The following is a 12,736-nucleotide window of genomic DNA, read 5'->3' as shown; positions in this document are numbered from 1 at the left end:
GGTTACCAGCGGCGGTGGTTCGTCCTTAGTAACGGCCTGCTGTCCTATTACAGGTAACGGTAACTAACGGATACTGCGAACGTTGGTTGGCTCTCGAACTTAGACCGTTTACAGCTTTTTATTCTGTTAAAATTTAAACTTTAAAATGATTCCGTTGGTTAGAGATAGGGGTTAGAGTGAGGGGTTTCATCCCCCTATTTTAAAACGGGTAAATAAAACTTTTTACCATGTCTGGATGGAGAGGGAGTGCCCTGAATGATGCCAGCTTAGCACCAAAAAACTCCCTGAGTCATAGCCATTAAGATGAAAATGACGGTAAAAGTGATAACTTGATAACCAAAATAGATTAACGTTTATTTAACAGCCAACTGCATTTTTATATATCTGACACTAGCTTATACTGAGCAATTCAGTAGGTTAACTAGCTACATAGTTAGCTTGTTTAAGCTAGTTTAATTTAGGTTAGCTTGCTTGAGTTGAAATTAAGCTTTCTAACTGTAACCTAGTTATATAAAATAATAATAAATAATAGACTGAGATGCAGGGGAGAAGAAAACCCTCAAGAGTCCATTCGTAAGTAAGCCCTATCTAAGTGATATAAAACTGTGTTTAGAATGATAAGGATAAATAGGTTAAGACATATTCTGTATAACAGAACATAATTTTAATACAGGGGAAAAATACATGTTCTCTCTTGGTGTTGTATCACATTTCATATACAAACCACAAGGGAATGCTAAACTACCTTTTAAAAAAAACATTCAGTACAATGATATGTAAAATCTATAACATATGGTCCATTATGATTTTATTCAAAGTATGAAGTTACAGTAGTCTACATCGTGTAGTAATGAATCCAAATGAGAAACGTAGGCTAAAATTTGTCCAAAAGAGTCCATCAATGATGCTCGATTGTTTGACAGACTCACCGAGATGCTATTTTAACATTACCTGCCTTGATACCATTTAAAAATTTGCTGCTCCACTTTTTGGCATGTAATAAACATGGAAAGCTTGTATCTGTTCAGCCGCCACACACCACTATTAAAAACTCCTCTTGTCCCCATCTGTTTTGTTTGGTTCCCTCAGGACTCAGGCAGAGATGGCACACACCTGCCGCGGCACAATCCCTGTGGCTACAGCGCACATCGAGGTTGGTGACACTTGTCACTTGGTGTTAACAAGTGGAGGCCGAAACTACCACCTGAAGGCGACCTCTGAGGGAGAGTGTCAGAGATGGGTGTCAGCCCTGCAGCAAGCAAAGGCTAATGTCACTCTGCTGATGCAACACTCAGGTGAGATGGACATGTATGTCTCAGACAGTATGTTGGAGTATAAATGTTTAAAATGCATTTGTAATTTAATTGGTCTTTTGCTCTACTAATGTCCCAAAATGTGTGCTTCAGAGGAACAACATATTTCACTTGAGAGTCTGACGCAGACAGACTAATTTTAGCTGTAACCTGAATGCAGCCTTGTGCAACCAAGACCCACTTAGCAAAATGCATATTTTATTTATTTGTAGGCTTTATTGTCAAGTGAATTACAGGCCACAAGAGGGCAGCATTGTTCAACATCTTCTCATGCAGACGTCAGAAGGGGCAAGAGCGTAATCGTGTAATCATGTGACGAATTACTTATTCCTTTAGCTATCATTCTAAATGTTTTCCACACATAATATGTAGCGAGTGGCTTGCCACATTTGTTCCATATTGACATATACAAGAAAAAATATGAGCGCAGTATTTCCCCCCCCCCCTCTCTCTCTCCCGCTCTCTCTTTCCCTCCCTCTCTTCTGCACAAATAAGCACAGACGCACATGCAGCTCCCACCTCCCTCCCACTCCGTCTCCTTTCTCCCTCCCTGTCTCCTTCAGTATGACGACAGTGAGAGCTGAATGAAATGACCTTCCTTTAGACTCCTCCTCTCGCTCCGGTAGCAGGCGGGATAAAAAAAAAAATAAAAAAAAGAAGAGACAGGGTGTGAGGGTTTTCATTGAAAATATTGTTCACCGTACACTCTGTGGACAATAGGGAGACACGGGTGCAGCATTTTCAATGAGTGTCACCTTGTAAGTAATCTGTTTATTATTTACCTTAGAGCAGAATAAGGACTAACATAGAAGCTGTGGGCTTTCATGTTTCTGCATGCATGTGTTTGTTACTCTTGTAAAGAATGTTATGTTTAAGGAGTTCAGTAAGTTCAGCTTTATACAGGGAAAAAGGGCTGTTTAAATGTGCTGTAGGATTTCCCACAGGGCAGTATTTGCTTTAATGTTTGCTTTGAATTCTCACTGTCATTTTCAAAGTCTCTGCAAAACAAAAGAGCAATGTTTAGACCCCAGCATCAGTCACATGTTCCTTTTGTTTGAGTGTTTTAAAGCCTTCTTTTCTCCTGATTATTGCTGTAATTACAGCTTCTAGAAGCAATCACTCCAAAGAGGTGTGTGCCTTTAAGCACCCTGTACTGCTGACTTTACTGGTTTGCACCTGCACAATGCAAATCAATGTTTTCCCCCCACACTGACTACATGTGGACGCCATGACCAATGTGCGTGGTGCTTATGTTTATCTACCGTGTATCACAATGGTAGTGATTACTGGTAGTGATTACAGCTAAAACACTTAATAGGATTTAATGAGCTTGAGCCCCTTAAGAAGATTTTAAACAGCCTTATTTTCTCAGAGGTTACCCACTGTTTAGAAATGATGTGTTACTGTGCTGGAGTTTTATTGTTGTTTAATTAATTATGTATGTTAAGATATCTGTGTCTGCATCACACAGTTTTAAACAGTACTTTTGTGCATGTGTGAGCTCAGACAAGTGAGTGATGTGATTACAGATGATTATTGCATGAGCCGTTTGGTTATGGGCTTAGTGGCAATAATAGAAGGGTAAATTAATCGACTTAAAGTGGATTAAATCAGCATTGATTAGGTGGATGTTGCAGAAGTTATCAGGCCATAAACCATTATTCAGAATATGTGAAACAAAATTAAAACCTCTCCGACAAGCATTTAAATACAAGGTGCAAGTTCAAGTGTGTGAGTGAATCCAAATGACTGTTTACAAGGAGGAAACAGCTCAGGTTGTGCTTCAGCAAGCTTTTACCACATTACAGTCAGGCTTTGTGTGCTTCATCTGTGTTGCAGAAGCTCACAGTCCATCCGCTGATTTTTAACTGTGATTCTCTCTTCCCACACTGTGTCCATATTTGTTCTTCCTCCATCACCTGTGGGTGTGTTTTCATGATTCAGCGATGAGTCACCAATTTGTCTCAGACTCTCCAGTGTCCTGCGTGAAAAAAATAATCCTTTAGTACACAGACCAGACGAGCAAGCCTCCCCCCTACATGTACATGTATTAAGGATCACATTCAGAATACAGTGTTTTAACAACTTGAGGGAATAAGATCATTCCTCTCTGCTCTATATGGGTCATGAAACCGTTACACATGCCTGAAGGATTTTTTTCACCCTCTCATTTTTAATCTTCTACCTCCTGGGACTCTGTTAATCCAGTTTGCCCTGATTGTTTTGATTTCTTTCCCGCTCTAATAGAGCGTAGTAGTTTGTCTGCCTGCTTTCGGTACTCACACAGGCGGTGCAGACTTTGGCCTAGATTCAGGAAACATGCTCGGGAGTTTTCAGATTACACGCGCAATTTGTTTCTCTCAGCGAAGAAAAAATGTTTTGACCCAGAAAAGCCTGATTACATATGATGGCGCAGTCACTGGCATTTTAAAGCTGGATTATTTGTGTTTATGACTGTCTTGGGTATAAAACCAGCTGTTATCTAAATCTGTACTAACAACAGAGGGGTGGTCTTTTTTTAGGACTATGTATGTCATTGAGAGGATTTAATAGGTTACAATTTGCTCTCGCAAACCCACAGACTCTGCTGTGTTCATGATTGCCAACATATTATGTTTACAAGCATGATTCAAATCTTTAGCATTTAAAAGTCTTGCTAAAAATCTGTGGTTTAGCACCAGGCTGAAGACAAGAAAATGTGCATATATTTATGCACAAAACACTAAACAACAGGAAGAGAAAAATGGTTTCTAACTTTCAAAATTTTGCTTTGAATTCGATAAAAATGGTCCGTAAAAGAAAAAACTAGTTAAGTAAGAACGAAGTCAAGAAGTTATTTTCTATTATGGTACCTAGTAATCAGTTCTGTCTCCCTGCCCTCCTTCTCAAATCCCTAAGACGGATGGCTCAGCTGCCAACAAAGGGGTAGAGAGGGAAAAGGCGAGGAGGAGAAGGGTAGTGCGTCATCTTTTTTTCTCCCTCTTCTAAAAATAGCTTTGCCTCCTGATTGCACGGGCCTACGTTTCCACGGCAACGGTTTTCATTCACAGCTTTCCAATGGTGTAGAGGAACGGATGTGGGGGGGAATCAGGGGTGTGAAGTGTTATTATCCTTCTCCATCCGCTCTCCACAAACACTCTCTCAACTTGTCCAAGTCTTAATTTAGAGGATTAAAAATGTGTTTTTCAAAATAATGATTTAACACCATAAACACCCAAGACATGATTAAATCTAATAATACCCTTAAGTAAATTATGTAATCTTTTCACTGTTGTTTATTTTGTCGGAAGATGACTCAGGAGATGAAGGCCCTGTACCTCAGGAGGATCGAGCCCTGACCCAAGGGGTGCTCAAGAGTCTGGCCAGCAAGCTAGATGACCTGAGCACCTGTAATGAGCTGATCGGAAAGCACGGCGCCGCCCTCCAGCGCTCCCTCAGCGAACTCGAGGAACTGCGTGGATCCGCTGACAGCACAGACAGAGTGAAAGCTGTAAATGAGCGAGCCACCCTCTTCCGCATCACCTCCAATGCTATGATCAATGTGAGTTCACAAACATCGATGTCTCCTGTAAAGAAGAAGAGTGCAGCTTGAGGGCTCCGCCTCTGCAACTCTTTTCATGTGTGTTGTGTTCACACCTCAGGCTTGTCGTGACTTTCTGGACGTAGCAGAATCTCACAGCCGGAGGTGGCAGAAGGCCCTGCAGTATGAGAGAGAACAGCGTCACCATCTGGAGGAGACCATCGAACAGTTAGCCAAGCAGCACAACAGCTTAGAGAGAGCCTGGAGGGAGAATCCCACCTCTTATACAGGTGAGACACAACAGTCTGTCTGGCCCTGTTTACACCTGGCATTAACATGTGTCCTGGGTGATCCGATCACAAGTGGACAGCAACTACATCAGCTCCCACCTGGCATGAGAATGCATATTATGATCGGATCTTACATCCCTCGCTCTAATAATCATGTTCATCATTTTCATTAGAAAAACATTCATTCATTAAAAAAACAGTGATGACGACTAGCAGAGAGACATAGAGAGAGATGGCTCATGTTCAGTGGATGAGTAAGGGAACTGATGAAAACAGACAGAAGTGTTGATGTTATATAAAAACCTTCCGCTATCATAAAGCCTAATATTGCTTTATAGTTATATAGTTCATCAGTGACGTTTATGAACTACACTGCAGACTGCAGTCTCTGTTAGCTGTGACAATCCCACAGATACATTTGCATTTTAAGACCTCTGTGTCCTCACTGTGCTGTGTTATTATCAACTATTGGGGGCCATATATCCACCTGCATCCAGGCAATGTGTCAGCTTTTCCCCTTCTCCCTGCACAGGATTGCCTCTGTTAAAAAAAAGTGTTCACATGCTTGGGATGACATAAGAAATAATAAAGCCAAATGATCTGCCAGGTGATCTGTCACTCAATGTGCTCAGGACCTATCCACATACTGCACATACTGCTGAAAGAATGTGGCCGCGTGCAGCCGTGATCAGCTCCAAACAAAGTCTGTCTGATCAGATCCTCAGTGCCTCTCAGAACAACCAGGAAGCACGTTGTAAACAGGGTCTCTGTCTTCTTAGTGTAGTCTCACAGAATAAGAATATGGCCCTCTTCTGGCCAGTAGTAGTGATACATGTCTATGACAGCAACACTTAACAAAACAGCCCTCTGAATTTTTACGTCAACTTGAAGAGACAACGTCACAGAGCTATAAATAGCTGCCTTTGCATCACTTGTAAACAATATGAGGATACATACCAGAAAGATGAGATGAGATTAAAGCATGCAGGAATTTTATATTTTTAGATCTAAGTCATTAGCAAACTAAACCCTTTATCCCTTGTTTGTTGCCGTAGGTTCGGAGCGGTCTCAGGAGGGGGATGCGAGTGACGAGAATGACGACGCCGAGTTCTTTGATGCCATGGAGGACTCCCCTGCGTTCATAACTGTTACTACTAGTGGCGAAATAAAGCACAAGTGAGACATCAACTCATTAAAAAGCAATTAAAGGAGACAGTTACTTTGAACTGTATTTGAATTATGTTGCTGTTTCACAGGCGCTCAGGGAGTAATCAGAGTATGATGAGCGGAGTGTCCAATGACTGGACTCACAATGAGAATGTAGGTCCCAGGCATGCAGTGTTCATAAAATAAATGTTACTTTGTTGTTTCCTTTCTTTATTACCTGGCCTTTTATCTTTCAGGATACCTCAAGCACAAACCACATGCAGCTACGAAGAACAAGACGCAGTCGCATTCCTGACAAACCAAACTACTCCCTCAACCTGTGGAGCATCATGAAGAACTGTATCGGCAAAGATCTGTCCAAGATACCCATGCCTGTAAATTAAAAATATATTGTACAAGTTTTTCTGTTCCGTAGTTTTTGATTTAATCGGTATTCTTAATAGGGAATCAAATGCATCTTTCTCTGTCTGTGTGTGATTTCAGGTAAACTTCAACGAGCCGTTGTCCATGCTGCAGCGTCTGACTGAGGATCTAGAGTACAGCGAGCTTCTGGACCGAGCCGCTCGCTGCGAGTCCTCTCTGGAGCAGATGTGCCTGGTGGCGGCCTTCTCCGTCTCCTCCTACTCCACCACCGTCCATCGTACTGCCAAGCCCTTCAACCCTCTGCTGGGGGAGACTTACGAGCTGGACCGACTGGAGGAGTACGGTTATCGCTCCATCTGTGAGCAGGTGAGACGAACATAAATATCCTTACATAGTGATGAAGAAAATTTGATATGTATATTCCCTCTGATGACACCAGCTGATACTATTCATCCTCAGGTCAGTCATCACCCACCCGCTGCGGCCCACCATGTGACATCACAGCGAGGATGGACTCTGTGGCAGCATATCACTATTGACAGCAAGTTTCGTGGGAAATATATTTCTGTCATGCCTTTTGGTAAGAAAGAAGACAAAATCAGGAATGTACCTAGAAACTTAGATATGATCTGTTCTGTATCCACCATATTAAAGTAATTATGGAGCTATGATGCTGTGCTCTGTTCTGATGTTTGTGCGTCTTCCTTCTCTTCATTGTAGGAAACATTCACCTGCAGTTCCACTCAAACGGAAACCACTATGTTTGGGGCAAAGTGACTTCAACGGTGCACAACATTATCGTTGGGAAACTTTGGATTGATCAGGTGAGCTCATCTAAAGCCTCAAGTTCCCATCAAAAAACCTGCTGGCTGCTGGAGAAGTTTTTAGCTGGTAATTAAACAGACTGCAATCCAGACTGATGCCTCTATATGACCTACAAAAACAAACAAGAACATCAGCCACAAGATTGGCTATTTTTATACAGTAATTCTTAATGCCTGTTACTGCTGCCGCTTGGTTGGAGTCAGACAAAACGATAAACAGCATGCTTATGAAACAGCCTTTGTTTACAACTGACCCTTCGCTAAGTCCCGCCCCCTTTGGTTACTGTTGCTACGCCTGTCAAGCTTTCGCACCGGCATGTAATTTTATGGCGTTTTCAACTATAATAGTGAGAGATGTTCCAAGGGTTAGGGTTAGGATTAGAAGGAGAAAATGGTTCCCAAATATCAGAGAGAAGTAGACAGAAAGGATGACAATATGCATTTGAAAGCGTCAGGCACCCAGGACAATTCATGTTTAGATCATATGTTCTTGCACAGCAGGGTAAGTCAATACATTGTTTTATTTTAAGCTAATGATTAGTTATGACTCCCTATAACTTTCATTTTCTAATATGTTTTAGCCCATTGCTAGCAAAACTAAATTAACCCACTTTTTCATTTTGTTTAAAGTGCGTCAGGATATTGCTCGCATACTGTGGGCTCAATCCATACACTGGATCTGGATTAACTAATAATTAATATTTAATCGTCTTTGTTTGCTAACATGCTAACCTAGCCAAGTTAGTTAGCGTCTTAGCTTGCAGCATAAACGAAGGAGTTTTTGTGATATTCGATGGATTAAGCTGTGAGTGCGGTCTTCCACAATTTATAACCCATGTCCGACATCCCCCCTCACGTGTTTTTGGCTAAGGAAAAAGTAAAAACATGACACCCCCCTCTAAACTTTGAGGAAATCTTCTGTCAGACTTGCAGATTCCACATGCACACCGTTACGGCATCTGAAAGCTTGACAGGCCTCCCGTGCCTAGTTACGGTTGCTAACGTAGGATTGGACATTGACCGTTCAAGGGAGGGGCTTAGCGAAGGGTCAATTTACACAAAGATTCACAGAGAGTGATATGTCTGAGATTTTTACACTACTTACACATGTATAGGACAAAATCAGACTTAACGCTTTGTCCTCAGGGGTCGCCCAACTTGAACAAAAAGGAAAGTTCCTCACGTTAGCTTTAATGTTCAGAAAGGCACAACTGACTTATATTGAACTTGTGTTGTATTAAGGGGTAAGTGTTTTTGTGTGTTTGTGTTGCCTCACAATGGACGGTTTTCTCAGATTTGAGTCAGCATGCACTTAAAGTTACATCTGTTTTTCTCGCTGCTTTTCTGTCTGTTTCCGTTGACAGTCTGGAGACATTGATGTTGTAAACAACACGACCAAGGACACCTGCCGTCTGAAATTCTCCCCATACAGCTACTTCTCCAGAGAAGTCCCTCGTAAAGTGCGTCTGTTCTACCTTTTCATTCTGAAATAATTTGTTCTAGATTACACCTTGTTACACTTGCCAGAAGGCAGAGCTACACACGCCAAGAATTTCAAGTATGTTTGTCATACCTTGTACCAGTGTTAAATAATGTTGTCTCTTTGTATCAGCATGTAGCTAAAAGGTAAGCTAAGTCACTATGCCAGTGCCCAGAATCAGAGCGTGCATGTAACTGATCTCTTCCTGCCTCTCATCATCTCGGGTGTCTTCAGGTGACAGGAGTGGTAGAGGACAGAGAGGGCACAGCCCATTACATCCTGTCAGGGACCTGGGACGACAAGATGGAGAGTGCCAAAATAGTGGACAGCAGCCAGGGATGCGGCGGCTCTGAAGGCAAACAAAAAACAGTTTATCAAACTCTTCAGCCCAAACTGTTGTGGAAGAAATACCCTCTCCCGTATGTTCACCTCATCTGACACGTTTCTACCCCACCTTAGCGAACCTTTCCCTCACATTTCCTAACGCGTTGTGTCTTGTGTCTTTCACTCTACAGAGACAACGCAGAAAACATGCACTTTTTCTCCTCCTTGGCACTGACTCTCAATGAGCAAGAAGAGGGCGTGGCGCCCACTGACAGTCGTCTGCGGCCGGACCAGCGTCTGATGGAGGCGGGTCTGTGGGACGAAGCAAACACCCAGAAGCAGCGTCTGGAGGAGTGTCAGAGGCTGGAGAGGAAAAGAAGGGAGGCACAGGCAAATCAGGCGCTGGAGGACGGTAAGAGGAACAGTAAAGAGAGATTAAATAAAGTCCTTCCTCTAGAGGTGGATTTTGCTTTTTTTATTACTTCACTTGCATGTTTGAGCTTCACTGTGCAGAATGATGTTTGTCTCTAACAGAAGTAGAAAATTTCTCTATGATCTTAATATGAGTTAACAATGTAAATGTACAAGCATGATTTTAAACCAGTCCAGTATGATGATTCCACACATTAAATATTATTATGAGGTGTGTTTATTTTCCTTAAAAAATAAAACAGTTATGATTGTATGTCATTAGGGCAAGACATCGAGGGCTACCAGCCACTGTGGTTTGAGAAGAGGACAGATGATACAACAAGAGAAAGCACCTACATGTACAGGGGCGGCTACTGGGAGGCCAAAGACAGACAGGACTGGAGCCAATGTCCTGAGATCTTCTAGGACAAGAGTTCCCCTCACGTCGTGTCATCAGGCAGGCTGACAGGTTCCTCCTGATGTAAGGACACTCTGTGAGTTAAGGACAATTGTTCAGGGTGTGGGAGTGTGTGTGTGTGTGTGTGTGTGTCTGTGTGAGTGTGTGAGAGTGAACCAGCTATTAAAAGTAGCTCCCAGAATTTCAAGCACAAAACATATTCCGCTTCCACCTACTAACCTTCTCTCTTCTGCTCTGTTATAACTTGTGTTTGCAGAATGCATGGCCTCAGTTTGTGTGCGCTGTGTAAACGATTATTCAGCACTGCAGGGAATTAACTTCTGAGAGTACACACAAGCGTGTCCGTGGGGTTGAAATATTTTACATATGCTTTACAGAGAAATGATTGCTGCACCAAAACACACCACTTTTATTGTGTGTTAAACTTGGGGGCAAGGAGTGCTGCATTTGCAAGTACTGAATGTCTTGTTCTCCTCAAAGCCGGAACAACGTGTTCCTCATGCTGGGCTCTGACAGACACTGGGCTTTCAAACGGACCATGGCAGGACAAATTCTTCTTCTGCGCTTAAAGGCTTTTTCCACACAGAATTCCAATTATCGGTCCCCCTGATTCTTGAAGACGATTGCTCCTCTGCATCTTAATGTCACTGTAAAAACTTTATCTTGAAGTACATGCAGGTATTTTCAAGTTTGAACCTGAGCAAATGAACAACAGGCTGCCTGTGATACAAAGTGGGAGTTCTTAAAGTTTGCCAAGCTGGGAGGGTCTAACTAGAGAGTTGCATTGTGGGAAATGTAGGATCAAGCATTTTTAGAGCTTGACCCACACTAGTAAAAGTCAAGGTATCACTACTTATGCTTCAATGCTCTCTTTCAAATGTTGCAAAACCTTTATTTGAGTGTAATAGTAAATAACTTGAATACCACTTCAAATATCTAAAGTCCCTCTGAAGTTTAAATCTGCTAAGCCTGGGGGATTTTCCTCTGCAAGGAATTATATTGGTGCTTAATGGTTATTTTAGCCTTAATTATGTAATGAAGTAGTAAGTCCCTTGTAAACAAAGCATCTATTTTGTTTCTTTTGAGGGGTCTTGCATGGATACTTAAGGGCAAATTGTATTAAATTTGGTTTCAAATATACTCAGAATATCAAGTATGTTATCTTAGTAGCAACAAACCTGTTTCCCCTTGTTGAAAAAGTAGGAATGGCTACCTCTATGAGTGGTTTCTATCTTTAGAATTGTGGCATTGTCCGGGCATGTCAGCAATAACACAACAACACTTGGGAAGAAAATAGTCCCAAGTCAGAGAGGTGTTTTATGCAGCGCAAGTAAAAGTATGACATTAGATGAATGATTATGTAAAGAAATCGGATTTCTTACATCAATCAGAAACAACTAAAGAAAGGCTAAGCAAGAGGTATGCTTAGCAAGCAAGCACTGGTGTACATGAGTAGTAAGTATAAATTATATAACAAATATTAACCTATTATAGTTTCTGCTTCCTGTGAATTATAACATGTATTGGCTGGTTGTTTTTGGCCTGTATATAGCAAGAATATAATAGAAATAGAATCACCTTATTTATAGGCACTGTAAGAAATTATTGTTTCACATTCACATTTTGGTCACTACTTAAACTCTATTTGTGTATAACTAATCTTAAATGGAGACAAGACCAGCTAATGGGATGTTGGGGAAATTAAATTATGACTACAAGGTACGATGCAAAGTTAAGATACAGTGTGTATAATATTGATGCAAAAAAGGTGTTGTTCAAACAAGCACAATATATTGTTCTCTGCAGGTAATGATTCATGCTACATAGACTCAAAGTTTTTCATGGCAACACATAGCTATGCATGGTCCTAGAGTGCTGAAGCACTTCTGTAGAGAAAAGCCTCTTCACATAGCTCATCGTTTGTGGACTTTTACTGAAAAATGATGTGAACTCACCTTTTGTGCCCAATGACCTCAGAAATTTGACATTTTTGAGCTCAAATAAAAACATAAAAGCTGTCGCTGTGCTGTTGTTTTTGCTGTCAAACCAAAGTTGTCCAAGTATTTTAACTCAAGAACAGACAGATGATACAGAAGACATCCAGAGAAGCCACCTGTCATCATGCCTCAAGGCCAACAAGTTGTGTCTCTGTTCTGAGCTGAAGTTGAATGCCAGCTGTGACCGTAAGTGCAACGTAACAAAAACCAGGTACAAGAAACAAACAAAACAAAACAAGGTTTGCATTCTTGACAAAGGGGCTTCAACTACTCGTCAGCTTCTCCAGTATTCATTATAGTGAGATATTATTTTTTTAAAAGTGTACACTTCCTGTTCTGATGCTTTAAACTAGGGATGTACGATATTGGATTTTTTGCTGATGCCGATATTTTCCAACCCTTTTTGCCGATAGCCGTTTTAATACCGATATATAAGGCACATGTTTTTTTTCATCTAATTGCAGAGAACATCAAGTCTTACCTGTAGTGGAATTGATGTCATGCCTACTCATATTGTAGTGGTCAAAAACTGCCATAACGCATATATCTATCTCCCTTCTTCATACTTGACAGAAGAGGCATGGTACAGGCAGTGTGCACGTACACTCACGCCGAGTTACATCAAGCTT

At 41.5% G+C, this 12,736-nt stretch overlaps 1 protein-coding gene across 1 annotated transcript; it reads left to right on the top strand.

Annotated features, from left to right (window-relative positions):
- Positions 1–1,233: 1,233 nt before the first annotated feature.
- Positions 1,234–12,128, top strand: osbp2a (oxysterol binding protein 2a). The gene is made up of 13 exons (XM_069673712.1): positions 1,234–1,295; positions 4,604–4,854; positions 4,955–5,123; positions 6,179–6,299; positions 6,380–6,443; positions 6,527–6,664; positions 6,774–7,019; positions 7,113–7,233; positions 7,374–7,477; positions 8,842–8,937; positions 9,192–9,376; positions 9,473–9,693; positions 9,976–12,128. Exons 1-13 carry the CDS (start codon positions 1,283–1,285, stop codon positions 10,116–10,118), a joined length of 1,872 nt encoding a protein of 623 aa, XP_069529813.1. The 5' UTR covers positions 1,234–1,282; the 3' UTR covers positions 10,119–12,128.
- The last annotated feature ends 608 nt before the right edge of the window (positions 12,129–12,736 follow it).

This window comes from Semicossyphus pulcher, unplaced genomic scaffold (assembly GCF_022749685.1).
Source record: "Semicossyphus pulcher isolate SPU_LCO1_2020_fin unplaced genomic scaffold, fSemPul1.0.p SCAF_22, whole genome shotgun sequence".
In the NCBI taxonomy this organism is placed as follows: Eukaryota; Metazoa; Chordata; class Actinopteri; order Labriformes; family Labridae; genus Semicossyphus; species Semicossyphus pulcher.
This window is presented reverse-complemented; position numbering and strand designations above follow the sequence as displayed.

Bases quoted from the DNA above. Each gene is read 5' to 3' on its own strand.
- osbp2a (XM_069673712.1), top strand. The intron at 4,855-4,954 runs GTGAGTTCACAA...TTCACACCTCAG, and splicing joins CCTCCAATGCTATGATCAAT to GCTTGTCGTGACTTTCTGGA. The intron at 7,020-7,112 runs GTGAGACGAACA...ATTCATCCTCAG, and splicing joins ATCGCTCCATCTGTGAGCAG to GTCAGTCATCACCCACCCGC.